Source organism: Lichenostomus cassidix, chromosome 1Ab (genome assembly GCF_008360975.1).
Source record: "Lichenostomus cassidix isolate B80296 chromosome 1Ab, HeHo_3.0, whole genome shotgun sequence".
Lineage (NCBI taxonomy): Eukaryota > Metazoa > Chordata > Aves > Passeriformes > Meliphagidae > Lichenostomus > Lichenostomus cassidix.
This window is the reverse complement of record NC_139481.1, coordinates 5,487,580-5,514,840: the sequence shown is the minus strand read 5'-3', so window position 1 is coordinate 5,514,840 and position 27,261 is coordinate 5,487,580. Positions and strand designations below refer to the sequence as shown.

The 27,261-nt window shown below is 46.3% G+C and overlaps 1 protein-coding gene across 2 annotated transcripts; it reads left to right on the top strand.

Moving 5' to 3' along the window:
- Nucleotides 1–27,261, top strand: ATP6V0A4 (ATPase H+ transporting V0 subunit a4). 2 transcript variants are annotated; one of them, XM_085049570.1, is made up of 21 exons: nucleotides 2–124; nucleotides 5,535–5,727; nucleotides 6,172–6,250; nucleotides 7,089–7,183; nucleotides 8,089–8,214; nucleotides 8,589–8,683; nucleotides 9,446–9,572; nucleotides 9,965–10,047; nucleotides 13,835–13,928; nucleotides 14,375–14,587; nucleotides 14,871–15,021; nucleotides 15,872–16,011; nucleotides 16,305–16,462; nucleotides 16,913–17,006; nucleotides 18,596–18,714; nucleotides 19,633–19,849; nucleotides 20,648–20,755; nucleotides 22,652–22,777; nucleotides 23,739–23,856; nucleotides 25,596–25,767; nucleotides 26,794–27,261. In XM_085049570.1, the coding sequence occupies exons 2-21, from the start codon at nucleotides 5,611–5,613 to the stop codon at nucleotides 26,885–26,887; spliced, it is 2,526 nt and encodes an 841-aa protein (XP_084905696.1). In that variant the 5' UTR covers nucleotides 2–124; nucleotides 5,535–5,610; the 3' UTR covers nucleotides 26,888–27,261. The 2 variants fall into 2 exon arrangements, with proteins under 2 accessions (XP_084905697.1, XP_084905696.1); XM_085049571.1 differs by lacking the exon at nucleotides 20,648–20,755 and having other exon boundaries at nucleotides 1–124.

Here is a 27,261-nt window from a genome sequence, read left to right as displayed (position 1 = left end):
ACCAGTGCTGGCAGAGCTGGGGCTGTGCTGGCTGGTCTGTGACAGCCTCCTCCTGCTGCTGCTGGAATGCACAGCCTGTCCCTCAGTCCTCCAGCTGATCCCAAGGTGTGGCACCAGGTGAGTTGTGCTCTGCTGGCAGCCAGGCTGGGGGTGACCCCAGCAGCCACTGCTCTTGGCCTCAGGAGAGATGGTCAAGATGCTGTAAAATGCTCAGAGCTGCTTGGAATTCGCCTTTTCACCCTTTTTATTATGGGGTAGTCTTCATCTCTGCCTCATTTCAGTGTCTGTCTCCTTTTGTGGTGGTTGCCTTTAATTTGTGTATTTTTCTTAGTTACCTGTTGCACCAAAACTAAACCTCAACTCTTTACTGGGAAGAGATCCTCTGCTGTCTTTCCCTCCTGAATTTCTCACTTCCTATTCCCACTGAAAATTGACCTGGTAGTTAATTTTGCAAAAGTAAATGAATTCAAAAATGTTCTGTGCAGCACAAAATGCTTGAGGGGAAATGAAAAGACAAAACTTCGCTGCTCTTGCATGAACGATTCAATTTTTAATGAAACCTCTTTTGAATTTTAACTATTAGCTAAATACTCTTTGTCGGCTGGTAGGTAAATGTCCCCATTTCTAAGGGATGCTGAAAATGCATTTGCACAATTAACATAATGTATTTCTTTTCCTTTCCAAAATGCTCTCCCTCTGTGGTTCAGGAGGAGCTGCTCCAAATTCTCCTGAAGCACTGAACAGGCTGCGCTTGGCTTCAGTGATTTTTGGATCAGGGTGGAAATGAAGGCTTTGCTCGATAAGTTCAGGCACAATGGGAGCCCTGCAAAACCATCTCCTGACACAGATTTGGATTTGTGTCATTTCTTCTTTGGAGCAGGTTTATATTTCAGTGCTGTGAGTGCCCAAAGAGCGATAAGACACTCCAGAGCTTTCCCCTAATTTCTGCTCCCACCCTCCCTCCCTGGCAGGTGAGGCACAACTGCAGAGATGGGACTCCCTTTCCTTGGGCTCCCATTTCCATGCAGCTCTCAAGATAATTTTAAGATTAAAGATGATGTTTAAGACTCTCTGGTGACCAAAGTGCTGCCCTTGACCCATCACCTCCAGGTGTGGCTCTCAGAAAGTTGTTACCTTTATCACACACATACACACTCAGTCTGTGTGTGTGTATATATAAATATATATATATGTATTTTCTGTTTACACAGGCAACTGGTTTGTATTTTTCATTCCAATGAAATCTGATTGCTGCTGCTGCAGAAAAAAAGCTCAAAATCTTAAGCTTGCTGCCAATAACGTGTCCATCAGGGAGGGAGCTGATTTGTTTGGTGTCTTCATTGATGTGAGAAATAGCCATCTAAGATAAAGCTACCTGTGAACAGGGCATTTGATTTTTAAAACTCAGAGAAAATAATATCAAAATCACAAATGTTTAAATGAGAGAAGGGGAGAGGGGATGTGCTTTTTGCCACACAGAAGAAAGCCACTCTAGCATTTTGGAAAACTGCACAGCCCTGCCCTTTGTGTTTTGCAGTGCAGGCTGGGGCTGCTATTAGACAAATGTTGAGGCTGTGGCCCTGCTCTGACCCCAGTGTGGAGACCCCAGAGAGTGCAGGGTTTGGAGAAAGGCTGCCTTCAGCTCTCTGGGCAGAGCTGCCTGCACCAACAAAGAGCCCACTGATGGGGCTTCTCCAAACCCTGCCTCTTGCCAGCCATCATCATCGGATCTGCGTTAATAGGATTATTATAAAATAATGTTCTTACTTCCACATGCCAGAGGCATGAAATGGGATATGCTTTCTCCTTCTCACCCGGGAAGGATGGGGGAGGGCAGCAGAGATGGTTTTATCCCTGCTCTCTGTGTTTGCTCACTCCTTGGATAATGGGGTGGAGTGCAGATTGTTTTAGGGATGAAATGTGCTTTGGGGTCCCTTCTGCTTCCCCTGCCCCACAGCTTGTAGGGGAGCAGCTGAGTGAAACTGGAGAGCTGAGCAAAAGGAGCAAAGAGGAAGCAAACCCTGGTGTCATCAAATGAGCCCAGGGAAAAAATACGCAGTGGCTCAGGGGTGAGGGGAGCAGCCTGAGAAGCTGATTCATTTTGTTGGGTCAATATGCACCAGTTTGGAGCTGGATGGTGACTCCTTGTTTAGCATCACTGCATGGGCTGGAAGACAAAGTCCTTCCTTTGCCACACCTGCTTCTCCACACGTGGCCAATGGCAGTGACTTCACATCTGCCTTATCAAGAGAATTTCCTATTTCCCAGCAGAAGGTGCTGACTTTCATCAGATTTGCTTTGGCAGCACTGATGGAGAGAGCAGAGCTGACCATGGGCAGGGGCTGCTCCAGGAGAAGCACAGTGCAGCCAAAGCTGCTGGGAGCCCAGGGAGCCCCACAGCCTATTCATCTGGGTGGTTTGCTGAGAAATATGCAAGTTTTAGGCCCACCTGTCAAAATTACCTTATAATTTTTGATTATCTCATTTTTGGGTCACCTAGCTTGAGACAGCTGGACTTGAGCAAGCAGCAGGTCCTCTCTGCCCAAGCTGACCTTGCAAAGTGGGGCAATTTTGTTGCTTTTGCATAGAAAACACCTGTGCTGGGAAACCCTCTGCTTGTTTTTTGGCAATGTTCCCACAGACTAAATATGCCCTTTGGCTTCTTGGCACAGGGTCACTGGGTACCTCCAAAAGAACAAGTCTGGGAAAGCATTTTAAGGGTACTTTATCTGCATAGAGCCATGCATTTTCATTAGTTGTTCTTCTGAGATGAGGTTTTTCTTCTGGGTGCTAGATTTAGTAGAGTCCCAGGCAGCCTTATCCATCAGGGTGAAACCCTTCCTCCTCTGCCTCAGTGGGAGATAAGCCATTGCTTTCATGAGAGGCCAAATCTCTCTGGAGTCCTTGCTTTAGCAGCTGAAATGGCAGAAAGTCTACAAATCCCTTTTCCCCCAGCATTTACGTCAAGGGGTGAGAATCAAGCTCCTGGTTAACAGAGCCCCTGCCCTCCCAGGAAAATCATTAATCTCCCATTCTTTCCTTGGCCTTTCCCAGACTGCCTCCAGCGAGGAAAAACCAGTAAGAAACAGTGCAGGAGTTTTTTCCACCTCCCTGGGCACTGATCCTCCATCCAGAGCTCACAAATGAGGTGCTGGGGGTTTGCAGCCCTCTGCACACAGCAGGTCCCTTTTCATAGTTAAAAGAGACAAAAGCTGCAAGAGAATCTCTCTACTCATAAAAAGTAAATCCACAATAGGCGAATCTGCTTTTCAACAAGTTTAAAAGATCATTAAAGTGTCCAATCTTAATTTCTTTAGACAGAAAAGTATGAAGAAGCTATAATTAAAAGCAGTTTGTATTTCTAAGCCTGCAGCTAGCTTCCATTAAAAAAAAAAAGAAAAATTTCTAGGCTGTCCCTTCTGTTGTCAGTCCCAACAAGCCAAGTGCTGCCACAACACAGAGGTGGTGACAGAGCCAGGATGGGTTTGGTTCTCTCCACCTGGGGACTGTTTTGGGGCAGAAAGGGTTTACCTTCTCTGGTCCAGACCGGTTCTGACCTTAAAAGCAGAGCTTTGCCGTGCCCTGGGTGGGACAGGACATTGGCCAGGGCTGCCCTGCTGTCCTGGTGCCACTGTGGAGCTGCCATTGTCACCTGTGGAGGGACACTGGGGAGTCCTGCTGTCATTGTCACCTGTGGAGGGACACCGGGGGAGCCAGGGGACCTTGCCCAGGGACAGGAGCGAGGTGGCTGCCAGGTAAGCCCCAGGAACTCCTGCTGCCCAGCAGCTGACAGCCCTGGGCTCTGCCCTCCCCAAACCCGGGGCGTTTAATGCTTTTTAATGGGAATAGCAGGGAAAAGTGAGAGGGATTTCTCAATTAACTGCTTTCCTACCAAAGCAAAACCTGGGGGAGGTGATTCTGACCGAGGCATTGCTGCCAGCAGGTGATTTTGGGTGAACCTCCTGTCTGTAGGAATGGTTGAGGGGTCTGCCTTCCTCCCAGTAGGTTTTTCTTTCATTCCAAATCAAGATGAAAGTGAGATTTTGGGGTTTGCACTGACAGATTAGCAGGGAAAAGTAGAAGCCAGGCTTTGGATGGTTTGAAGCAGCTTAATTGAGATATTTCTGAATATTTTATTTGAGTTTTTTTCTATGAATTCTAAGAGTTTAGGAATTTTTTTAATGGACGCTAACTGCATGCTTAGAAATACAAACTGCTTTTAATTAGTTTCTTCACATTTTTCAGTCTAAAGAAATTAAGGCTGGATATTTTGATGATCTTTTAAACTTTTTGAAAATCACATTTACTTGCTGTGGATTTACTTTTTATGAGTGATGAGGGTCTCTTGCAGCTTTTGTCTCTTTTTCCTATGAAAAATAAAGTTTGCTGAAAAATGTCCAACCAAATTTAAAATATATATACCTATTCAATCTATTTAAGCTGGCTTTTCACAAGCTATTAGTTATCATGTATTGTATTTTCAACATCTTAAATTTTTGAGGGAATGGGCACAGAGAGTAAGAGAAGGAAAACTCCCAGGACATTTGAGCAAATACAGATTTGTGGCTATCATGCTCCTGGTAAACAAACCTTTAAAATCTTGTTAAATGCTTATCTTATATTTAAGATAAATCTTCTTTACGTCATAAAGAAAATTCATAGAATCCACAATTTTAAAAAAAGGTTCATAGAAGCAGAAGGGGTTAAAGACAATTGACTTGCTACTCCTGTTAACGAAGGGAGGTTATAAAGGCATTTTTTTTTGCTATTTATAAAACATAAGCTTGCTGCAGAATTAAATGCATGCAAGAAGTGTATCTACTTGCATGGTTTTCTCTGGAAAAAGATAATTACTGTGTTTGTGCATGCTAATCAGTTAATTTTGTGTGAGAACAACTAAAGACAATTTCTATGTTCAGGTTATTCAAAGTAAATAATAAGAAGCCTAGAGATGAGAGGAAATACTGTGCAATGCATGTTATCTCATGTATCTCATTTTGAAAACAGCCCTTTATGGGGAGAAAAATCTTTTGAAATCTTACAGTTTGTTTTATTTTAAAGAAAATAGTCTGATCTTCTCCCCACGCCCATATAACATGCTCCAGATGTGTTAGTGTGAATATTGCAACCAATGAAAGTGATCAAAACCAGTCAGGCCTCTTTCACTTGTCCAATTGCAAGGTGAAATTAACGATTTTTTAAAATTATCTTTGTGTGTAAGGCAAAGAGAAATCTATTATTTTCCAATCACAGCATCCAAACCCCCAAAAAAGAGCCTGAGTGTTGTGGTGTGAAGTGTTTAGGTCCAGCAGACAGGGCAGGGGGTTTGCTCATCTTTTGTCACAGGAGATTGGTGACTGCAGCACACACATCCCTCAGCACCCAGGATGGCACACCGGGTGGGATGAGACCTCATGTGGGTTCAAATTGGTTCTTAGAAGGTGAAGAAACCCTTTTGGAGCATGTGATGAGCAGCTGGGTTGTCTCCCAGCACTCTGACTCAGTGACCCCAATGTTCCTGCAGGGTTTGGCAGGAACTTCTGCACCTCCCTGGGCGAGGAACACCTTTGTGCTGCTGCCAGCAAGGCTCTCCAGAGGAGACCAGGAGAGATGTCCTCCGTGTTCAGGAGCGAGGAGATGAGCCTGAGGCAGCTCTTCCTGCAGGTGGAGGCTGCTTACTGCTGCGTGGCTGAGCTGGGGGAGCTGGGGCTGGTGCAGTTCAGAGATGTGAGTAGAGCCTGGCTGGCGTGTTGGGCTGGTGGAGATGTGCCTGGGGTGTGCTTGTCCTTCCCTCAAAGCACTTGGGCAAGATGCACCTGTAGGGTGGCCAGAAACTCCGTGGTGAGAGCAGGATTTCCCCAAGGAAAGCCAAACATCTCACCAAGACCCAACCCTTCCCTGAGTCCCTGTGCTCTGCATGCCCTGTGCACAACCCCAGACCAGCTCCCTCCATCCCCAGCAAGCAGGGCTGTCTCCATGAGGGTGACCCTGCTCTCCCAGCAGGGCTGTCTGAAGGCCACAACACCCTTGCCATGAGGTTTTGCCCTTCCCCAGGACCCTCTCAGGATGTTTGTCATCCTCCCCAAACCCACTCATTCCCTGCCCATATTAACAACGAGCACAGCACTGTGCAGCCTTCAGCCCCAGGCTTGTCTCCCCTCCTGTTTTCAGCTGAATGTGAATGTCAACAGCTTCCAGAGGAAGTTTGTGAATGAAGTGAGAAGGTGTGAATCCTTGGAGAGGATCCTGCGTGAGTAAACGCTTGTCAAATGCAATCGGCTTCCTGCCAACTGGTGCTGGGGGATTTATTCCTTTAAGTGCTCTCGCTCTGGGGAGCAGAATTAGTGGCAAAATGGTGATGTTTTCATCTGAGCCCCTGGAAATGTTTTCCATGCGTCAGCTAATTACCACTTCACCCCATATGGGCAATAAATTGTTGCCCCTGTTTTGAAAATGGTTAACTGAACTGAAAGGTTAATTAGCTTTTGTAAACTCACAGGGTAAATCTGGGGCTGGGCAGGAGGCTAATCCAGATAATCTGACTCTTACACCAGTGCACCAGCTGTTGGCACACACTTCTTGTGGCCAAGGGCTTAAAAATCAGTCCTGAAAGCCCAAGCAGCAGAGCTGGTGATGCCCTCTGTGCTGTGGCTGTGTGTCCTGGGAGCTCTGTGCTCTCCCCAGCACCATGCTGGTGCCCACTGTAGCCACGCTGGCAGTGTTTGCATTGCTGGGCAGAGGGGTGGAACCTCAGCTTTAAATTGCTTAAATTAATAGCCCCAAATAAAGGGGGCCACGGTGGCCACTTGTGCCAGGGCTGAGAGCTGCCCATGTGTGAGCTGGCACTGTGACTTCAGAAGAAAGAGCAGCTTCACTGAGAAAGGAGGCTGGGGGTGTTCATTCCTTGGGGACAGTGTGTGTGTGCACTGGGATGATGTAAATCTCTTGTAAACACTCCTTGTAAATCACTCCATCTTCTCACACCTCCAGGGGATGCCTCAGTCCTGGCTGAGCAACAAGCTGGTGACCAGGATGATGATGCACCAGGGATGATTCTGTGTTGAGACTTCTGTGCTCTTTCCCTGCAGGTTTTCTGGAAAACGAGATGGAGGATAATGTTGAGATAGTCAAAGGAGAAAAGTACCCAGAGACGCCCCTGCCTCGGGAAATGATTGATATGGAGGTACAGAATTTGGAGAGGATCCAGGAGAGAGAAGGGCTGTGCACTTAGGTTAAGGCTGGCCCTGCTGCATGTTCCTAGGGGAGTCCAGTATTCTTCCCTTCCCCAGTGAAACATCCCTCTGGTCCTATATATTAATGAAAAATTATCACTTTCACAGAATGTCCCCTCATCCTATAGGAGAGAATTAGGGGTTTGGTGTTTTACCAGGAGAGCTGATGTTAGAACCAACTTCACTGCATACAATCCCAGGACTGTGTGTCCTGCTGGCAGTATGGTTGTGACACTGGCACCTGACACAACTCCTTCTTCAGGATGTACAGGGGATGCTTTATTCTAGCCCAGCTGGAAGCAAAGTTTACTGGCAGGGCAATTTTAAAATGTTGCATACCCAGGTGACCAGGAAGGAAAATCAAGCTTTCTAAGAGCTTCACAAGCAAGTTGGGTTCCTGGTGTGTTCCTGGCCCCAAGTCATCACTTAATTTTTGGCCTACAGCTTATGAACTTAAGCTAACACTGTCAGTTGCTTTTGTAGTCAGTAGGCTGAGAGTCACTCAGCCTGGGGTCTGAGCTGTGTGTGAGGAACCACAGAGACAGCAGACAGGCTGAGACACCTCCAGCACACACCCTGCCTGTGCTGGGCTCAGGGGCAGCAGAACTGTAATGCCAGGAGAGGACAACACACCCATCAGGGAATGTTTGCAATAAATTTGCAATAAATGTTTGCAATGCATTGGCATTGATGGATATCTTCCTACCAAAAGTGTTTATTGAAGTGTTCATTGAATATTTATGCATTTTCCCTTGGAGATAAAAACCCAAACTGTCGTTTGAAATATGGTATAAACTCGGAAAAAGGCCATTGATCTGCTTCAGAGTTTTTCTGGGTGTGCTTGGACCCTAAACAGACAGTGCTGGAGAAGCTTGAAGCTGAGCTGCTGGAAGCCAACCAGAACCAGCAAACACTGAAGCAGAACTTCCTTGAGCTGACGGAACTCAAACACCTGCTGAAGAAAACCCAGGACTTCTTTGAGGTGAGAGGCTCTTTGCTCTTCCAGCAGAGATGTGGGAGGTTTTTAAAAACACTGGCACTTTCATTTGGTGTCTGTGGCTTTTAGAGGTCTTTACAACAAGCAATTATGAGGTTTGCAAAAGCACCTCAGTCACTTTGGAGCCTGCATTGCTCTGTGACTCACTGGGGCTCAAAAACCTGGCTCCCAGGTCTCTTTGAAAATAATATTTATGCTTTTCCAAAGCTGAGATATAGTTTACTTTTATTGTTTTTCCTTTGGTCTAAAACTCTGTGGAAAGCTACCTTTGGGGGGAAAATATATTAGGAGAAAAATGTGAAAATAGTTTTCAAACTGGCAATGCTGAACAGTGTTTTTCTAAAACCAATGTTTTCCAGGCAGAAACCAATCTGCCAGATGATTTCTTCAGTGAAGACACATCTGGACTGCTGGAGCTGAGAAGCACTCCTGCTGCTGCAGCTGCCAAGCTGGGGTGGGTATTGGTGATGCTCTCCAGCCTGGCCAGACTTCCCACCTGTGCTGCATTGCTGTGACATTGGCACAGCTCCCTGCAGCCTTTAGCAGAGGATGCTCACCAGCCTCCCTGCACAGCTGTTTCATGAAAATGAGAGGCTGACTGTCCTCAGAAGTTACCATCAAAACTGTGGTCAGAATGGGTCAGTGGGGTAAGTGGACTTCAGCTTCCAGGCCACCAATTCCAGTGACCCCTTAGCAGGTATTGACTGAAAATTGTTATCTGAAGGCATCTCTCCAATGGCTTCTGGACTCAGGCATGTGGCTACCAGCCTGGTCCCCATGGATGGAGGTCTAACCACAGCAAAAAGCCATGGCATTGCACTGGGCTGCAGTCTGATGCTTTCTCAGAAAAGGACAACAAGAGAAATTTTGAAGTGGTGGTTTATCTTTACTCTACCTCCTGCCTCTGCCATTCAGGCACTATTTATGTGACTTTAAGCATCTCTCCATTCCTCCATTCTGAGCCAGAATTGTCTCTTCTCCTTCACCTGTTCATCTGGGAAAGTTTTTTTTTTAAACAAAGAACAATAGGATAAAGTCAATAGATTGAGATAAAAGCCAGGCTTGAGCAGGGAAGTTTTTCCTAAAGTGCCTAAGGCAGCAGCAGAGCCCTGGCTAGCCCAGACTAGACAACAAGGGATTGGGAAATCATGTGCACTGCAGATCCTAAAAGGCTGAGAATGGGCTTGCAATCTATTTATCTTGTAACTCTGCTCAGATTCACAGCAGGGGTGATCAGGAGGGAAAGGATGATCCCCTTTGAGCGTTTGCTGTGGAGAGCCTGCAGGGGAAACATCTACCTGAGGTACACGGAGATGGACACCCCCATGGAGGACCCTGTCACAGTAGGTGCCAACCTGGCTCTGCTCTCCTCTGCCCTCTGGAGATGCTTGTAGCCTGCAGACACAAAACTGCTGCCCTGGCCTCTCCAGAGCTGGGGATCTAGGGCAGCCTGGAGGGGAAAAGTGGGAGGTTTGGGGATGGGAGAAGTTCTTTGACATTGCTTTCCCCTTTTGCCACTACTGAGGTGGTTTCTTTCCCCTCTGCTGCACACTGCTCCTTCCCCAGCACCCAGAGCTGCTGCCCATGCCTGTTTCCTGATGGGAAAACACTGCTTATGGGAAACTGGGGGTGGGAGATAAAAACAACCCAGTGGAGAGGCTGTCAAATAAACCACACCAGCTTTTCTGCACTGGACTCTGGGTGAGTTAAATTCTGCTCGACTTGTGTGTTGCAGAGAGAAGAGGTGAAGAAGAACGTGTTCATTATCTTCTATCAAGGAGAGCAGCTTAAACAAAAAATCAAGAAGATTTGTGATGGGTAAGGCAGGCTGTGGGGAAGCCACAGTGACTCCCTCAGAGGTGTTTACTGGCAGAATTTGGAGCTAGAGATCACATCTCCAGCTCTCACCTCTGCAACCAACCTCCCTTCCTCTCCTCAGCTCTGCTGCTCCTCATCATGAAAGATACCCATCACTCTGGAACTCGAGATCCTACATTTTCCAAAGTGGCATACAGCTCTTGAGAGCTTCAGTTGCTAGGTTTTTAACTTTTGGGACATCTAAAAGGAGGCTGTGGTTTAAGAAATACTCAGCACTCTTCCCCTGAACATCAGGGTCCCTACCTTGAGGACTGGGAACATGGTAATCCTCAACTTGCTCTCAAGCCTGCCTGCATTTCTTCATGAAAAGATGATGCTGTAGTTTATTCAACCTTTTCCCAAGGCTTTGGAGCAATATCTGTGTAATCAGAGACAGAGCCCAGGAGAGAAATGAAAGCTTCATACAGCCTGACTTGTTTCCACCCTGTTAAGCACCTTGAAAAGATAATTCAGGTTGAGTATTTTGTTACTCTTTCATAAGGCTGCTGACCGATGAGCTTTGTTGCAGAGTGAGTCAGATTTGATGAGAGGATCTGTCTGCTGTCCCCAAACCCATTTCAGGCAGGGCCAGCCAGCAGCCTGCAGGGAGAAGGTGAATTTGTTCTTCCCTGTCATCCCTACTCAGGGCAGCTCTTTCCTTACATCCTGCCTTTAACTGGAATAAAAGCAGGTGGATCTTTCATCCAGCTGGCAGGAGTGACTTCAGCCCCAAGAAGTGGCAGAGCCCTGGGTCTGTTAGCAATTCCTGCATGGAGATGGGACTCTCCAAGGGACCTTCCATGAGCAGTGGAGGGCAATGCCCATCCAGAGAGCAGCTCAGCCCTGCTGAGGTGGGCATCTGTCTACAAACCATCATGCACAGCTGAGGGGAGATTCCCAGCTCTGATTTCTGATCCTGAACCTCGGACACAGAGGGAGTTCTGCCATGGCCACTCTTTTCTGGGGTGGGAGTGAAAAACAAGCAATGCAGTGCCTGTCAGCATATTCATTGTTGATTGGCACTGAAATCACCCAAACCATAGGCACAAACCTCTGCAGCAAGGGGTCAGGCAGGGCTGGAAATGTGAGCACTGCAGGGAGGTTGTGATGTGCAGAGTTCCTAGGAGGTGGTGTTGCAGATGTGGTGGAAGGTTCATGGGAAGGAACTTAGACTGGTTTCTCTCAGGCCCTTGTAACTGAAGGAAAATACACCTACCAAAGACAAATCCACAGGACACCATTTGCAGTGCTGATGAAGTCATCCTTCATGTTCCTTCTTCCTTTCAGATGATTTTGGTTGCTAATATGCACCTATATGGCTGTTTAGCTGAGTGGCAGGTTTCTAAATGTATTTATCTCCTGACACTACCTTTTGTGCTCTGTGGAGCATCAGCCACCCCTGGTACCCAGGCCAAGACATTCCAGCCTGGTCCACCTTTCAGGCAGGGCTGGCTACACCTAAAGCAGATGGCAGTTTCATTCCAGCCCCAGCAGGACATTTCTGCTCCTCACTAAGTCATCATTCATGACAAGTAAATACCCTGCAAAAATCATGGGACTGGTCTGAGCCAGCCTCCTGCAAGGCAGGCTAAGATTTGTTTGCAGAGCTGTGTGCCTCAGGTTACCCTTGTAGTCCCTGCTTGACTCTAATTGGTAACATTAGTCTGCCAATTTCATGAGCATTAAGTCCATGCACAAATTTATTAGTGAAAGGTGCAGAGGGAGCAGGAAGGAGGAAAATGTAAGAATTTTTCTTTTCCTCCTCTTCTTGCGGCTGCCTCGGTACTAATGTGAATACTAAACTGGGTTTATCAATGTAAGGATTCCCTGCTGAATTCTCCTGGAGCTTTCAGAGATGTCTGTGCCATTAGGGCAAAGCTGATACTCAGTATGCAAAATGGCTGTTAAAAGATCAAAGCAGCACTGCTGCAATAACGTTATTGGGAACGGGGGAACTGTACAGCATGGAGGAATAAGCTTTCAAGTTTGATTAAAAATCCTTATTAAAGATGAACTAAGAGCTGTGAAGAATAAGGAGATGGAAATAATTAGGTAGGGTGAATAACCTTTGGAAAGGAATACCAGGTGTTGAGTGAGGAGAAATTCAATTCTGGAAAGGGAAGTTTAGCTGAAGAGCACGTGCTGTCATTACACACAGCTCTGGGCTGATCTCTAGGAAACTGCAGCATGTTTGGTTCAATTTGCAACTGTCCTCACTTGGGTGTGTGCTGGAACTGATTTTGTGGAGCAGGTGGTGAAATATCCTGCGCTCAGACAAAGCCAGAAGATGATGTTATCTGTACACAAAACCTGCACATTTTTGTCTCTTAAGCAGGGATAGACCCCTATGACCCTGTTAGATCGTCTTTTAATTCATCTCACGTGCAGAAAGGCATCCCTTCAGCAGCCCTAACTCAGTGTATCTCCACGCCAGCATGGTGGAAATGTGCTGCCTTAGGCCAGGGGCAGCAAATCTTTGCTCTGCAAAGAGGAGGGATCTGTTCCTGCAGATCTGATGGTCAGTATCAAAGTGCCAGGGGTGGCACACACACCAGATATCACTGAACAAACCGAGCAGGGAGAAGAGGAGGGATCTCTGCTATTTTAGTGACTGCAGCACCTCAGCTCAGCTCAGGCTTGCAGCAGAGAGCAGCAGCAGTGCACCCTGTGAGCTCCCAGGGGAACTCCTTGTGCCTGCTGTGAGCATGGAGAGTACTCTGGGACTCGCTCTGCAGGCAGGACAGGTAGCTGCACACTTCCCAGAGAGACAGGAAACTCATTTCTGATTGTCTGTGCTGGGATCATGCAGTGGCAGTGCAGCACTGCAGTGCTGTGCTGGTGGGAGCAGCTTCACACCAGGGTGACCTGAGCTGTGCCAGAGAAGGTCATATTCCATCCCACAGCTGAAGCAGAACCTTCATGGAGCTCAGACCTGCACTCACATGTTAGAATCCCACATTATTATACCCTTATTATGGTCCTTATATTATATATAGTCCTTATTATACCACACCAAACAAACACACGTCATCTCCCAAACAGAACCTGGGGGGAAAGCTCATAAAAGCATTTTTCCTGGCTCATCTAAGCTGACAGAACAGAAACAGCTCTCAGGTATTTAAAACCCTTCACCCATCCTTCCCTTGCTCCCAAGGTGTCTAGCCAAACAGGTGGACCAGAAGCACACAGCCATTCTCCTATTTTATCCTGGAAATACAGCCCTTTTGTTTGTTTGCTTGCTTGCTCGTTTGTTTGTTTTTACAGGGTTATTTCCTCATGCAGCCTGCCCGTGCAAAGGGCGTTTGCTTGCAGTGCTGCTGCCTTCTCCCAGTGCAGGGACAGGGAAATGGTATTTTTCCAGCCTCAGTGCAAGAGGGACATCTGTTGGCTGCTGTGTTAGCGAGGCTGCCTTCGCCAGGGTGGGTTTTTCTTGAGTCTCCTCAATTCCAGCAGCTTGTGGACAGAAGGGAGGTGCCTGGGTGTTAGTGCTGACCACTGAATGACATCAGGTGCTGTGAACCACCTGAGACAAGGAGGGTTTTTCAGCTAGAGCAGGCAAAGGATCTTCATTAAGTGATAAACATACCTATTTGCACCTTTCTGCCAGACCAGGCACAACTTTGCAGTATGTGAGAAGAGCACACTGAATGAAATCTAATTTCCCTGCTTTTGAGCTGAGCAGAGTACAGAGGAAGACAAACCTCAATTAAACAACTGGTGTTTCCCAACTCTCTCTTCCCGAGGCTAGATTTCGTGCCACAGTGTATCCCTGCCCAGAGTCTGCCACCGAGCGCCGGGAAATGCTGGATGGAGTCAACACAAGGATCGAGGATTTAAACACAGTGAGTGGCAGTGGCTTTACTGAGGGCTGAGCCCTGCGAGTGGGACCTGCCCAGACATTTGTCCTGTCTGAAATGTGGCACACCACACAGGTTATCTTCCCAATAGATGTGTTGGGAAGATAATTACAATCTCATTATCTCCATTGCTCACCTTACGCAGCAGCACTGTGGTGGCCACATGATGCATGGAGGTCCCAGGAGGGACTTTGGGTTTATTTGAGGTTTATTACCATGTTTCTCAACCTGCTCAGCCTCAACAATCCGTGGTGAGCAGCACTGTGCACCTGCTGTTGGGTGATCCTGTGCCCACACGCTGCTCTCCACACGTTCCTACAAACAGTTCCTTTTCTCCAACCTTCTTCCACCTGCCCTCTCCAATTAATGACTAATTAAATCATTCCCCCTGTGCTTCCCTCTCTCAAGCATTGCCTATTTCATGCCCACAGGTGATAACACAAACCGAGTCCCACCGCCAGCGCCTGCTGCAGGAGGCAGCAGCCAACTTGTGGTCCTGGGGGATCAAGGTGAGGAAAATCAAGGCCATCTACCACATCCTGAATTGCTGTAACATCGATGTCACCCAGCAGTGTGTCATTGCAGAGATCTGGTTCCCAGTGGCTGATGCTGAGCGGATAAAAAGAGCTCTCCATCAAGGAATGGTAAGAGAGAAACATTTTGGGTCCTTGAAGCTCTCACCCAAACTGAATTGTTTATGTGTTGAGCACATTGTTGTCTGTTACCTTCATCTGGGGCTCCCTATTGTTTCAGTCTGAGGTTGTTGCATGATTGTTTGGCCTTCCATCTTTTGAGGGAGGTTAAGGTCAGCGTTAAACCTCAGCAGGTTTGTGACTGACCCCTGAGCCAGCAGTGGTGTTGTAGGGCTGATTCTTCTATCTTCTTCTCTCCTATCTGCTCTGACTGTCCTTGTCACTGGGTTTGCAGGAGCGCAGTGGCTCCACAATTGCCCCAATCCTCACTGCCATCCACACCAGGATGGCACCACCCACCTTCAACAGGACCAACAAGTTCACAGCTGGATTTCAGAACATCGTGGATGCATACGGTGTGGGCAACTACAGGGAGATGAACCCAGGTGAGAAACTCACCTGCCTGCACCTGGCCTGCATGAGCCAAAGTAAAGCCTTTGAGCTCCCTCACTATCCTAAAATCCCTCACCATCCTATTCCTGACTGAGAAATCTGAACCATATTGGAACTGCTCGGTGTATGGGCATGGATTTTCTCAGGCAGAGAATTTGGCTGTTGGCTTTCTGTGAATGATTGTGATGGAAATAATGAACTACACAAATACAGGATGGGGAGCAAATGGTGAGGTGGCAGTTCTGAGGAAAAGAGCTAAGCTCGTAAGGAAAATGGAAGCTGAGCTCACTGTGTTTAGGCAAAGAACACCAAAAGGACTTGATACAAGTGTGAAAAAATGGTAGAGAATCTCAGAGAGACCACTGAGAATTAACAGAAACCTGGAAATGGGGCCAGTGGGAAAGGGTCAGATTAACTCAGATTGTTGAGGCTGAGCAGGTCGGGAAAGATGGTAGTAAACCTCAAACACATTATTCTGTGGCAAAACAGAATGCAGTTGTCTACACATAGTGTTTATTATGGCGAGACTAGAAGGATAAAATTGCAAGGAAGTACAGCTGAACAATCATACAACTGAACAATCTCTGTGATGGTAAAGCTCATTCTGTACTGGACCTGAACAATCTTTGTGATAGTAAAGCTAGTTCTGCACTGGACCTGAACAATCTTTGTGATGGTAAAGCTAGTTCTGCCCTAGATCTGACTGCCTACTGTGTAGGGGAGGCACTGAGGAGGACTTTAAGGGCAGAACCTGTAAGGAGTGGCCTGGTGGGCTAGACTGCTGCTCTGCTGGGGCCCTTTTGTTTAGAGGGAGCTGAGCTTCTCAACCTTTCCCTCCTGCAGCTCCCTACACCATCATTACTTTCCCCTTCCTGTTTGCGGTGATGTTTGGGGACTGTGGCCACGGCGCTGTCATGCTGGGCTTTGCACTCTGGATGGTCATTAATGAGAAGAGCCTTCTGGCCCAGAAAAGCACTAATGAGGTGAGTTCAGGGAGCCCTGTCAGCACAGGGAAAGGCTCATCACCCTGTTTGGTAAGGGGGATGTCCATCCTCCCAAAGGCTGAGTAGATAGCCTTCAAAGATCCCTGTGGGGCACAGCTTTGGCAGTTCTGTCTACACAGAGGGCCAAAGGGACCCAAAATTTTCTCAGAACAATTGTATATACCCAGAGTATTACAGTCAAGTCCACTGTTGGTTGAGGCTCTGAGTGGAGGCTCACGAGCTGATGGAGCTGCAGCTATTTTCATCCCTGGCACTGCTTTCTCCCCCTGCAGATCTGGAACACCTTTTTCAGCGGGCGCTACCTGATCCTGCTCATGGGCATCTTCTCCATGTACACTGGCTTCATCTACAACGACTGCTTCTCCAAATCCTTCAACTTCTTCGGCTCTTCCTGGCACATCATCCCCATGTTTAAAAATAACACTTGGAAGTAAGTGCTGAATGTAGGAATGAAGAGAAAAAACCACACCAAATGGAGCATGTAGGCTTGGAAAGAGAGGCTGCCTGTGTGGGGAAGGGAAGGACTCCCTGCTGTGGATGCAGTCATGAATGAATCAGAGGTTTTGTCTGACACACACAGATGAACTCACTATTGAAATGGAAATGCAGAGTCCCCGGGAACACGCCTGTTTGTTCAGGCACTGATGTGCATAGCAATCTGCAGGTGTCCAGGGCTGATGCACAGAGAATGATCAGTGAGAGGGAGGCTGGCATTGTGTGGGGCCATTTCCACGCACACCAGTGCAGGATAACAGGTCCCACAAAGGCTGCAGTCAGCTGCAGATACCCTGTGGTAGCCCTCAGCACACCTCACATAAATACACCTCAGGCTTAGATGGAAAGATTAAGCTGCAAAGGTCATTTCCCTTTTCTCTTGTAGTAAGGATGTGCTTCTAGACAATACAGTGCTGCAGTTGGATCCAGCAGTCCCAGGAGTCTACTCTGGAAATCCATATCCATTTGGAATAGATCCGGTAATTAAATTAAATTGCTCTACGATAATTTGTATTTCAATCCTGTTTCTACATATCAGATACATCAGTAGCTCCCTGCACTCTCTCCTGAAGCCGTGCTTTTCACTTCTTGCTCTTTGTCTGTTCCTTTCACAGTTGTTGTGGCTTAACCCCAACCAGCAGCCCCACACAGCCCCTTGCTCGCTCCCCACCAGTGGGATCAGGGAGAGAATTGGAAGGAAAAAAGCTGGAAAACTCGTGAGATAAAGACAGGTTAACAGGGAAAGAAAAAGCTGTGCGCACAAGGAATTAAATCATCTCTTCCCATGGCAGGCAGGAGTTCAGCCATCTCCAGGAGAGCAGGGCCCCATCACACGTGACAGTGACTCAGGAAGACAAACTCCATCACTCCAAACATGACCCTTTTTCCTTCCACCTTCTTCCTTCTGTACCCCAGCTTTATACACTGAGCATGACGTCCTATGGTCTGGAATACCCCTTTAGCCAGTTGGGATCACCTGTCCTGGCTTTGTCTCCTCCCAACCTCCCAGGCACCCCCAAGTTCCTCACCAGCCTGGCAAAACAAAAAGCAGAAAAGGTCTCAGCTCTGTGTAAGCCCTGCTCAGCAATACCAAAAACACCTCTATATTATCAGCCCTGTGTTCAACACAAATCCAAAACACAGCCCCAAACCAGCCACTGTGAAGAAAATTAACTCTAACTCAGACAAAACCAGCACATCCCACCCCTTATTCCATACCATTTACATCGTGCTCAGGTCTCACACTATTCAATACAACTTCATTCACCACCACTTCCCCTCCCATTCATCAGTCCTTCTGGTGCTTTTCTTTAGCAATTAGTAATTAATACACTGCTGACAGTTCTGCACAGGCAGCAGCAAAATGGTAACCAGGAAATTAGTTCAATTTTCCTGGAGAATGGTCTTGTGCTACAATCTCTACTTACTGTCTCTGAGCCTAGGGTTTTCCTGAGTCTAGGAAGTTTTAGAAGAAAGGAGAAACAACCCTGAAGTTCTGTAGCATAAAAAGGGGCAGAACTGAGAAGATATGTTTGTCCTAACATAACTAAAAAGTTAGTGCAGAGAGGCAGGCAATAAGCTGATCTCCATGGCTGAAGAGTTGAAAAGAGTTTTTTCTGTTCAAACAAAAAGTTTGTAAATGCTCTGTCCTCAAGACTTCTCTGGTGAAGGTGGAACTAATTTTGGTAGCAGCAGGAGTGATTTTCTCATGCCTTTCCACTTTTACTAAAGAAGATGACTCAGCCTAAGGACAGGAAATAACACAGAAAAAGTCTAGGCTCTGCTACCAGCCTCCTTCTGGAGGACTGAAGCAAAGTCATAAGATCATTTATATCCTTGTTATTTCCTCTGTTAAACAAGTCTAATACTTTTATACCTTTGAGATGAGTACCTTGGTAGAGTGAAAAGTATTAAAAGGAACATTTATATTTCCTTTGCTTGTTTCCCTCTGACTAGAACTGGTAGGAGTAAATGGATGGTGTCAAAGCAACAACTTCCACAAACCTGTTATTGATCAAACATCTGAAAATCTTGTTCTCCCTCTCTCTCCCTGCTCCTTGACCCAAAGATCTGGAACGTTGCATCGAACAAGCTGACTTTCCTGAACTCCTACAAAATGAAGATGTCAGTTGTCATAGGGATTGTGCACATGATTTTTGGGGTGATTCTCAGTCTCTTCAACCACATGTAAGTTTGTTTCACCAAGCCTGTTGCTGCAGCAGCACACAAAAGTGTGTCACTAAAGGGGTGTCCTTCACTCAGAGAAAGCCTCATATTTTGGGCTGATTTGAAGTTTGTCCTTTCCCCAGTGTGAGCAGAAATATCCCACACACTGACTGACTCACACCATGGTTGTGATACAGTGCTAAGTCTAAACAACAGCCATAGCATTGCAGATATTTTCTTCAATTAACTCTCTTTTTAACTTTCTTCTATTCTCGATTCTGCAGAAATATTGGAGAAGACTAAATTAAAAATATGTAGCACCTCCCACTATTGACAACTTTTCTCTTGAAAGACAAGCTCTTTTGGCCTAAAAAGCACACTGAGGTCTTGCAGAGTATGTGTTTGTGTGCATTTCACCTGTGGGTGTGCTCGTCTGTATCTCTGCCCCTACATTTTGCAAAAACAAATTAAAAATGGTGGTAGAGAGGAGGGACTGACAGTATTGTGTTAAGAGACTCTCCAAAGCTGCAATGTGTGTGGTGACCTTCAAGAACAGAAAGTGTTTGCAGAGGACAGAGAGGACTCTACAGAAGTGATACTACATCTGGTTCTGATCTTTCTTGTCATATAAAGCTTAACTTTGTAAATCAGCCATTTTTTGAAAATTGGCTTTTATTTCAATATAATAATCTTTTGAGGTGCTGAGATACTGGTAGGTCAAGTACAAAAATCTGAAGAGAATAAGTACAACAGAGCTTTTGTATTGTAATTATGGCTTTCATTGATAAAGCCTGTAATTATGGATTCCTTTCTTAGCTAGTGATAGTTGTATATTTGTTAGTTTATTTTCCAAACACTAAGTAGTGTACAGTACTTGGGTACAAACTGGTATTAATATCTAGTATATTAATTGTAGTTATCTTTCCCGATTTTTTCCAGCTACTTCAGGAAATACATAAACATCATCCTTCAGTTCATTCCAGAGATGATTTTTATTATCTCTCTTTTTGGCTACCTGGTCTTCATGATTATTTTCAAATGGTGTCATTTTGATGTCCACTCCTCCCAGAGTGCACCAAGCATCCTCATCCACTTCATCAACATGTTTCTCTTCAATTACAGTGACACTTCAAATGCTCCACTGTATCTGCATCAGGTATGGATCAAGCAGCTAGAATCCCCTGTAGTTTTGTCTTTGCAGTGGGTTTTGTGGAGAGTGGGCATAAAGATGTGGGGAAAAGGCTCAGAAGCTCAATCACAAGTGTCAGTCACAGAAATGAAGTTTATTCTTCTGGTGTTTGTGTTGGCCTTGTCAGCAGGGAGGAGAGAGAAGCTATCAATCAGTGATGCAGAGGAAATCTCTTTCCTAGTGTCATCCTTACAAGAGTGGTGATGCAACTGAAGATACTGTTGGGGGAAAAAAATCAAAATGTGACTAGAGATGCAAAGCTGAGTATTGCAGGTGTGCTGTCCTGCAGTCTGGTCACAATGCTAGAGATATTTCCCTTTCCTGATAAGTTCCTATTTCATCTTTGGAAAGCTTTAATACTTTGCATTTTCACCTAAAAAAGTAGAAGTAGCTAGAGGATTTTCTGGCAGTTTTTTGTCAGAAATAACTCCTCTTGGAGTTCACTTTAAAAAAAATATAAAGCAAGCCAAAAAATCTCCCCTCAGAGAAAACTTGTTTTAAACTCGTCGCTATTTATATTCTCAAAACATGGATTTCTTTTTTCTTTGATTGATTTTACATCAGCAGCATCAATGAGGAATCTGTAAGTGCTGCATTCAGCCACATGTATGCACCTACATCTTTATATTTGCACACTCTGGGCAACATAAGCTCAGTTTTAAGGACAGCTGGCAAGTCAGAACCCTGATCAGTTCCAAGTAACCATCAATGTAGTTGGCTAAAGGAAGTAAAGCAACTTTTTGCTCTTGTTGTTTTGCCTTTCAGAGAGAAGTGCAGAGTTTCCTGGTCATATTTGCCCTGATTGCTGTGCCCTGGATGCTCCTAATTAAACCTTTCATCCTCAGAGCCAACCACCAGAAAGCCCAGCGCATGGTAAGGGGTGTATTAGTAAGGGATGCATCAGTCTGGAGGGATTCAGCACAGCAAAGTCAGAGTTGAGGAGACAGAACCCCAAAAACTGTTTGCAGTGAGCTAATTCTGTGTTTCTCTGACCTCAGGCTTTCTCTGACAATTTCAAAGTGTGCTTTCAGCCACATACACCCAGGACGTGTGTATGGACATGTCTGAACTATCTAAACTAGAAAAGAATGGTTAAATTTGGAAGGGATACATGGAGGTCACCTGGTCCCACCTCCCTGCTCAGACAGAGTCCCCTAGAGATTGTTACTCAGGTTTGTGTCCAGAGAGCATCTCCAGAGATGGAAACATTTCCCCAGAAGCAGGAGCTTTGCTGGCAAGGACATACCCTATTTGTTAAGCTGACACCAATCTCTCTCATCTGTTGTGTCCAAAACCAAAGAAGATTTATAAAGACTGAAGTGCAGGTAAAGCCAAGGCAGGGAAAAGACCTGAGCTGTCAGTCCACAATCTCCACTAACCAGCAGTTTGCTGCTCTGTAGAAATGGGGAATCTGTCAAAGTCCTGGCCTTGAAAAGATCAACACTGCTGGAAGGAGAGGTTTGATTTAAAAGCTGTTGCCTGCTTTCTAGCAGTGCTTTCTTCCCTAAGTGATTGCATTCACATTAACTCAGCCCTCCTTCCCAGGGGCTCTGTGGTTTGCCCACAGCTTCCCAACACACAACTGTGGCAGCTGCAGCTTCCCACTTGTTCATTAATTCTCTCCTTTATTATACTAACAGGACTTTACTTGTCAGTCAAGATTTACTTCACTTTATAAGTCAGAGTTAGTGCCTGGAGTAGCTTTTATAGGGCACAGATGTTTCCATTTGAAGAAAGAGATGCTGGTTTTGCTGCTTGACCTTTTCCAACCCAGTCACTTCTGACCTATAACTGAAAGCCAGGTCCCTGGGAGACCTTTGCAGCCCTGCCTCTGCACTGTAATTTCTTATTTTGTCATTCTCCTGGGATTTGGATGAAGGCTTGACATGGCTGACTCCTTCTCCTTCTTTTATGCCAGCAACTTCTGACAGGTTTTCCCCACCTCCTATTGTGCCCCCATATTTCTGCTCCTAATTTTCATATGTTAGCTGTCTGATCACATCCTGCATTCCCCCAGATTTATATGTTTGCTGCAAAGTCTGTTTTCCACGCTGACATTCAGGTAAAGCAAAGATAAAGGGGGTGTGACAATGATTACTGCTGCAGTAGGAAACAATATGTTGTCAGGAGACCTTTCCCATGAAACCTGCTGGAAGCTATGAAGGGTGACAGGGCAGAACCTGACAGGAGCCATGAGGTCTGGATTTGGTTGTGCTGTATAATCTGACTGCTGGGTCAGGTTGTTCAGGCCTCTAGAAAAGTTCTGTAAAGAATAATTGCAGAGAGAATATGGTTGCCACGAGGGTTTTGTCAGTTTGGAGTGAATCAAGAGCTTTGAATTGTATTTCTGCCTGTATCCTCTGTGACCTTCATCAAGTCACATTATGCTCTCAGGCTTCATTGCTCTCTCACTTGACACTAATTCCTTTGATTTGCATCCATCTAATTGAGATCATCAGCTTTGACATACCTCAATCTTCTGAGTCACCAAAAGTGATGGATCTTCTCCTGGTGGCAACAAAGAGAGCATTGTGAAGCTAGAAACGAGCTACAAAATGGTTGGAATCACTGGGAAATGCTCTAGGATGGAAAATATTGAGGGATTATTAGCCACTGGGTGGGAATATTCAGTTTCTGTGGTCCATGATATCTGATTATTGTTGAAAATGTCTTCATGTGTTGCCCATCATGAGGTTATTGAGGGAGCTCTGTGCCATGGAGTTCTTCATTTTGGTATCAACCAAACCTACTGCATTTTGTTTCTGAAAGATCCGTTCTCAAGCCATCTCAGGAAACCCTGGAGGTGAAAATGAGGTAGATGTCCCAGAGACCAATCACCCCAAGAAAGCTTCCCAGGGAGACCACAGTGGTGGCCATGAAGGTGATGATGAAGAGGTAAGAAAATTCGGACAGCAAATTGTTCAGATAGACACAACAGTAGAAACACAAAGTCAAGCAGAAGATTTTGCAGAGTTGCCAGCTCTTCTTTCTAACATGATATCCACACACTGTTGCAATGGTTTGTGTTTCCATACAGAACAGGGTTTGAATTATCATTGAATTAATTCCTCTCCATTTTTCCTTTGGTTTTGCCTGGTGATGGTAGGTGTCCTTTCAAACCTCAAGCTTTTGCAAACCTCAAGCTTTTGTTTCCTCAGGGGCAGTTGTTTCACTTCCACATTGCACCCAGAGAAGGTCAACCCTTTCCCAAGAGTCAGTGAGTTTTCCTTCCTCTAGCTTGCAAAGGAGCATTTAAAAGTTGGCAGCAAGAAGTGTTGACTAGAGAGACAATCCTTCCTTTGGCAGAAATTGTCAAGAGCTTCTACAGTAGGAAGCAACACAGGAAAAAGTGACAAAAATATTTGTAGCAGTTGAGAGTATCAACAATATTGAGTGTGGATATGGCTGGCTGTTCCCAGCCAGAGGGAATCTTCACAGATTTGCTTATTCATTACCATGAGATACAGTTATTCAGTGATATCTCCCAAAATGTGTATGCCCATAGGCAGATAGTCTGAAAGCCCCTATTTTACATAAGAATTTCTGTCTCTGTGAGAAATCACAAAGATTGGCAGCAACTTGGATTGACATTTAAGGATTTGCAACTGCAAGAGTGGAACATGAGTGATTTCCTGAACATTTGGTTTTCACTGGATTTTTATTTCTCCAGAGAGAATGTATGGGAAGATCATACAGAGCTGACACTTTCCAGAGCACTCTTTTCCCGGGAAATATTGCTGTTGTGTTGCTCAGGACATAGCTAGGAGTATGAAGAGCCTTTGGTGGAGTGTTGCTCTATTAAGCAGGAAGCTCTGAAGGAGGATCTAATAAAATGTTTGATTCTATGTTGTTTCAGTTCAATTTTGGAGACATATTTGTCCACCAAGCTATCCACACCATTGAATACTGCCTTGGCTGCATCTCCAACACAGCCTCCTACCTGCGGCTCTGGGCGCTGAGCTTGGCCCATGCACGTGAGTGACTGTCCCCCTTTGGTCACCTCCCCATGCTGCCCACAGCTTCTGCTGGGGTTTGGCCATTCCTGTGAATTCCCTCGTGAAATCCAAGTTCTTGTGGACATTGGTGTGTTAGGATGTTTTGCTTCAGGCTAGGTCACTCCGAGTGTTTCATGGTGGTTTTCTCCTGGTTTCAGAGGTGATCCCTGGCAGATCTGTGTCTGAATTTACTGGCTGGGGCTCCTCTGGGATAGTTCTCATGGTGTGTGGCATAGTGGGAGTGCAGTCCACTTGTGTAGTCCAGTCCATGGAGGTGAAGGCAGGATGGGATTCTCTGTGGAAATCTCAGGATTCCCTGTGGAAGTCTCAGGATTCCCTGTGGAAACCACAAGATTCCCTGTGGTTGCTCACCCACAGAGTACAGTTATGGGGTGAAGGAGAATGGGATTTCTTCCCTGAAAGAAGAGCAGCTCGGGATGAAAATGTAAGAAAAATGAAAGATGTATCAGCTGAGATTTGACTTATATCAATTTGATATTGACTCATATCTTTTCCCAAGAGGCAATTGCTACAGCCTTAGGGTATGCAGATGAATGCTGTGAAACAGTTATTTTGATTTTGCTCAGCAAGCTAGAAAGGGAAGGTCTGGCTCAAGAGCTTCTGGAGTTTGTCATTTTCACTGGGATTTTTCCCAGAAACATTCAGTGGAACATCACATTCCATGAGGAATGTACAGCATTTCAATGTCTTTTGTCTCGATTTGTGATAAAAACAGATGCTCAAAATACTAGAAATTGCCTCAGGCTGGAACTTAGATTTTCAATGTTTCTAATTTTTTTGAAATGTTTTTTTATTAATATTGCTGTGATGCCTCTGGCTAGGAGTTGCACCTGCCCTAAAGAACTGAGCACACAAAAAAGTGAAAAAGAAAGGAGGGGGAGTGGGGATTGTGGTGTGGTGTGCCATGGGTTGACAGGGGCAAGCTGTGATTCTGGCACAGAAATTAGCTTAGTAGGAGTTGAGTGGAAGCTGATACACATTAGTTTTACATGGAGGACACATATCTAAATAAAATAAAATAAAACAACTAGAAAGCTTAGCTGAAGGCAGTCCTGTGTATTCTGCCTGGAGAACCACCATAATTCATTGCAGCCTTACAAACTGGCATTGACAAGATTTTTTTTTCCTGAGGGCAGCAGTTGCAAGGGATCCCTTGCATCAGTTGTTATCAAGTGTAACAGGTAATTGAAATTGAAGGACCAATGGCTGGCAAAATGGGAGGCTGAGCTGGTGGCTGGAGCATCTGGATGGAGAAGAGCTGTGCTTGCTTTGCCTGTATCACAAGAGGAAAATTGCTCAGTTCTGAGTCCACCCTGTGTTACTGGGGTAGTTAAGTTAGGAATTTGTTATTGAGCTGAGAGTACATCAGATGTACCAATGCTGTGAATGCTGATATCCATCAGCAGCCTTGGCAGTGTGCTTCCATGGGTTTGTGATGCAAAGTCAAGCCAAAACAGCACCATCAGCTACTAACACAGTGAAGGGGAGCAGTGGAAAACAACCTGCTCTCACTTTCCCTCCTCAGCCATCCCAGGGAGGCAAGGTGGTCATATTTGATTCCTGTCAGGTGTATTTTACTGTCATGTGCATTTTAGCCTGGGCCAATCCATCCACTGGGGAAAATGGGTGAGCTGGCAGGCTGCATGTCTGTCCATAGCTGCTGCTCAGCACTGTTTCCCCTTTCCTGCCTGCTGCAGAGCTGTCAGAGGTGCTGTGGACCATGGTGATGCACAACGGGCTCAGCAGCAGCGGCTGGGCAGGGCTCATCGTCATCTTCATCATCTTCGCGGCGTTTGCAGTGCTGACAGTGGCCATCCTGCTGGTCATGGAGGGGCTCTCAGCCTTCCTGCACGCCTTGCGCCTGCACTGGTACGTGGGGTGATCCTCTGGGGCTTTCCCAGAGCGGCCTTTGGGGGGAACAGGCTGTGGGGACAGGTGACCACATCAGCCAGTGTTAGCCGTGCTGGGCCAGTGCACTGGGACATTAGTTGCCTTTGGCAAATGAAGTGAGGGAGTTTATTCCAAAGGGAGCTCAGGGATCCCTGCTCTGAGCTGCTCCCTGGAGCAACCTGCTTGTCCTCCTGCAGCTCTGCTGGTTGTGAGCATGTGAGGCAAATAGTAACCTGCAGTTCTGTGCTGGGAAAAATGCAGAGCCACTGTGGCCACTTGGAGCTGCACAACGAAGCCCAAAGGCACCACAGCCATGCTGGGCTGTGTATCCCACCAGGGATCTAGCAAGACAGCTGCCTAGGGCAGCAGAAGTTCAGCTGGGGGTGCAAAACCTGGTGAAAACCTGGGTCAGGGCTTGTGTCATCAGCCCTGAGCTGAGCTTCAGGCTGTTTAGGCTTTATAGCAAACCAGTTCCAAGTTAGCCCATGTCTGCCTTAAGTGGTCATCAGTCCAGGCAAGGACAGCAATGCAGACACACTGTCAGTGCGTAAGCAAGGTGACAAAACACCCTGCATCCTGCCTGAGCCCCTGCTGTGGTCTTTTTCACCATGCAATGTCCCACCACAAATCATAAACACTGCCAAGGCAAACCATGGTGCAGGTGCTTGTTACTGTGCAGGGAGGTGGAGATGTCTGTCTCCCACCAGTGTGCAGCTAGCAGGCAGTTATCCCAGCTCTCAGAGCTGCTGGGAGCAGGTGACAAGGCAAGGTTCTGCTGTTGGCCTCATGAAGAGCATTTCCAGTCTGGCTGGACAGATAGTCAGAGCTGATGAGTGCCACGTTGCTCCCTGGGCTGCCTTTGTCTCCCTGCTTGCTCCATCAAGAGCTCAGCATCCCCCATCTCTGCTGGCCCCCCTTTTGCCATGGTTGCCCTGTTTCAGACTCTTGGCTGGCTGTAGCTCCTGCCCACAGGCAGCACTGATGCTTCCCTCTGCTCCTCCCTAGGGTGGAATTCCAGAACAAGTTCTACGTGGGAGCTGGGTACAAATTTTCTCCATTCTCCTTCAAGAACATCATCAATGGCACCACAGAAGAGTGAAGCCACTGCATCACTGCTTCCCTCCACTGTTTCCCTGTGGTTGCTCACCCACAGAGCAGGGTACATGGGGTGAAGGAGAATGGGATGTGGACCCTGAAAGAAGAGCAGCTCTGGGTGAAAATGTAAGAAAAATGAAAGATGTATCAGTTGAGATTTGACTTATATCATCTGGGCTGGCTGGACCCTTGGCTCAGTGTCTCCACTGATGTCTTTGCCATGTTCCTGCTCCTCAGCATTTGATGGGCTCAGCTGCCTGTGCTTGGTTGAGAAGAGGAGGTGCTTTTTGGAATTAAACAGGTTATTAACAATTGACTCGCATGCATTTTGCTCCATTTGCTGCCTTGTCATTGTGGTAAATTTCTTTCCAAGGAAAA

Bases quoted from the DNA above. Each gene is read 5' to 3' on its own strand.
- ATP6V0A4 (XM_085049570.1), top strand. From the start codon at position 5,611: ATGTCCTCCGTGTTCAGGAGCGAGGAGATGAGCCTGAGGCAGCTCTTC. The intron at 13,929-14,374 runs GTGAGTGGCAGT...TCATGCCCACAG, and splicing joins GGATCGAGGATTTAAACACA to GTGATAACACAAACCGAGTC. The intron at 18,715-19,632 runs GTAAGTTTGTTT...GATTTTTTCCAG, and splicing joins CTCAGTCTCTTCAACCACAT to CTACTTCAGGAAATACATAA.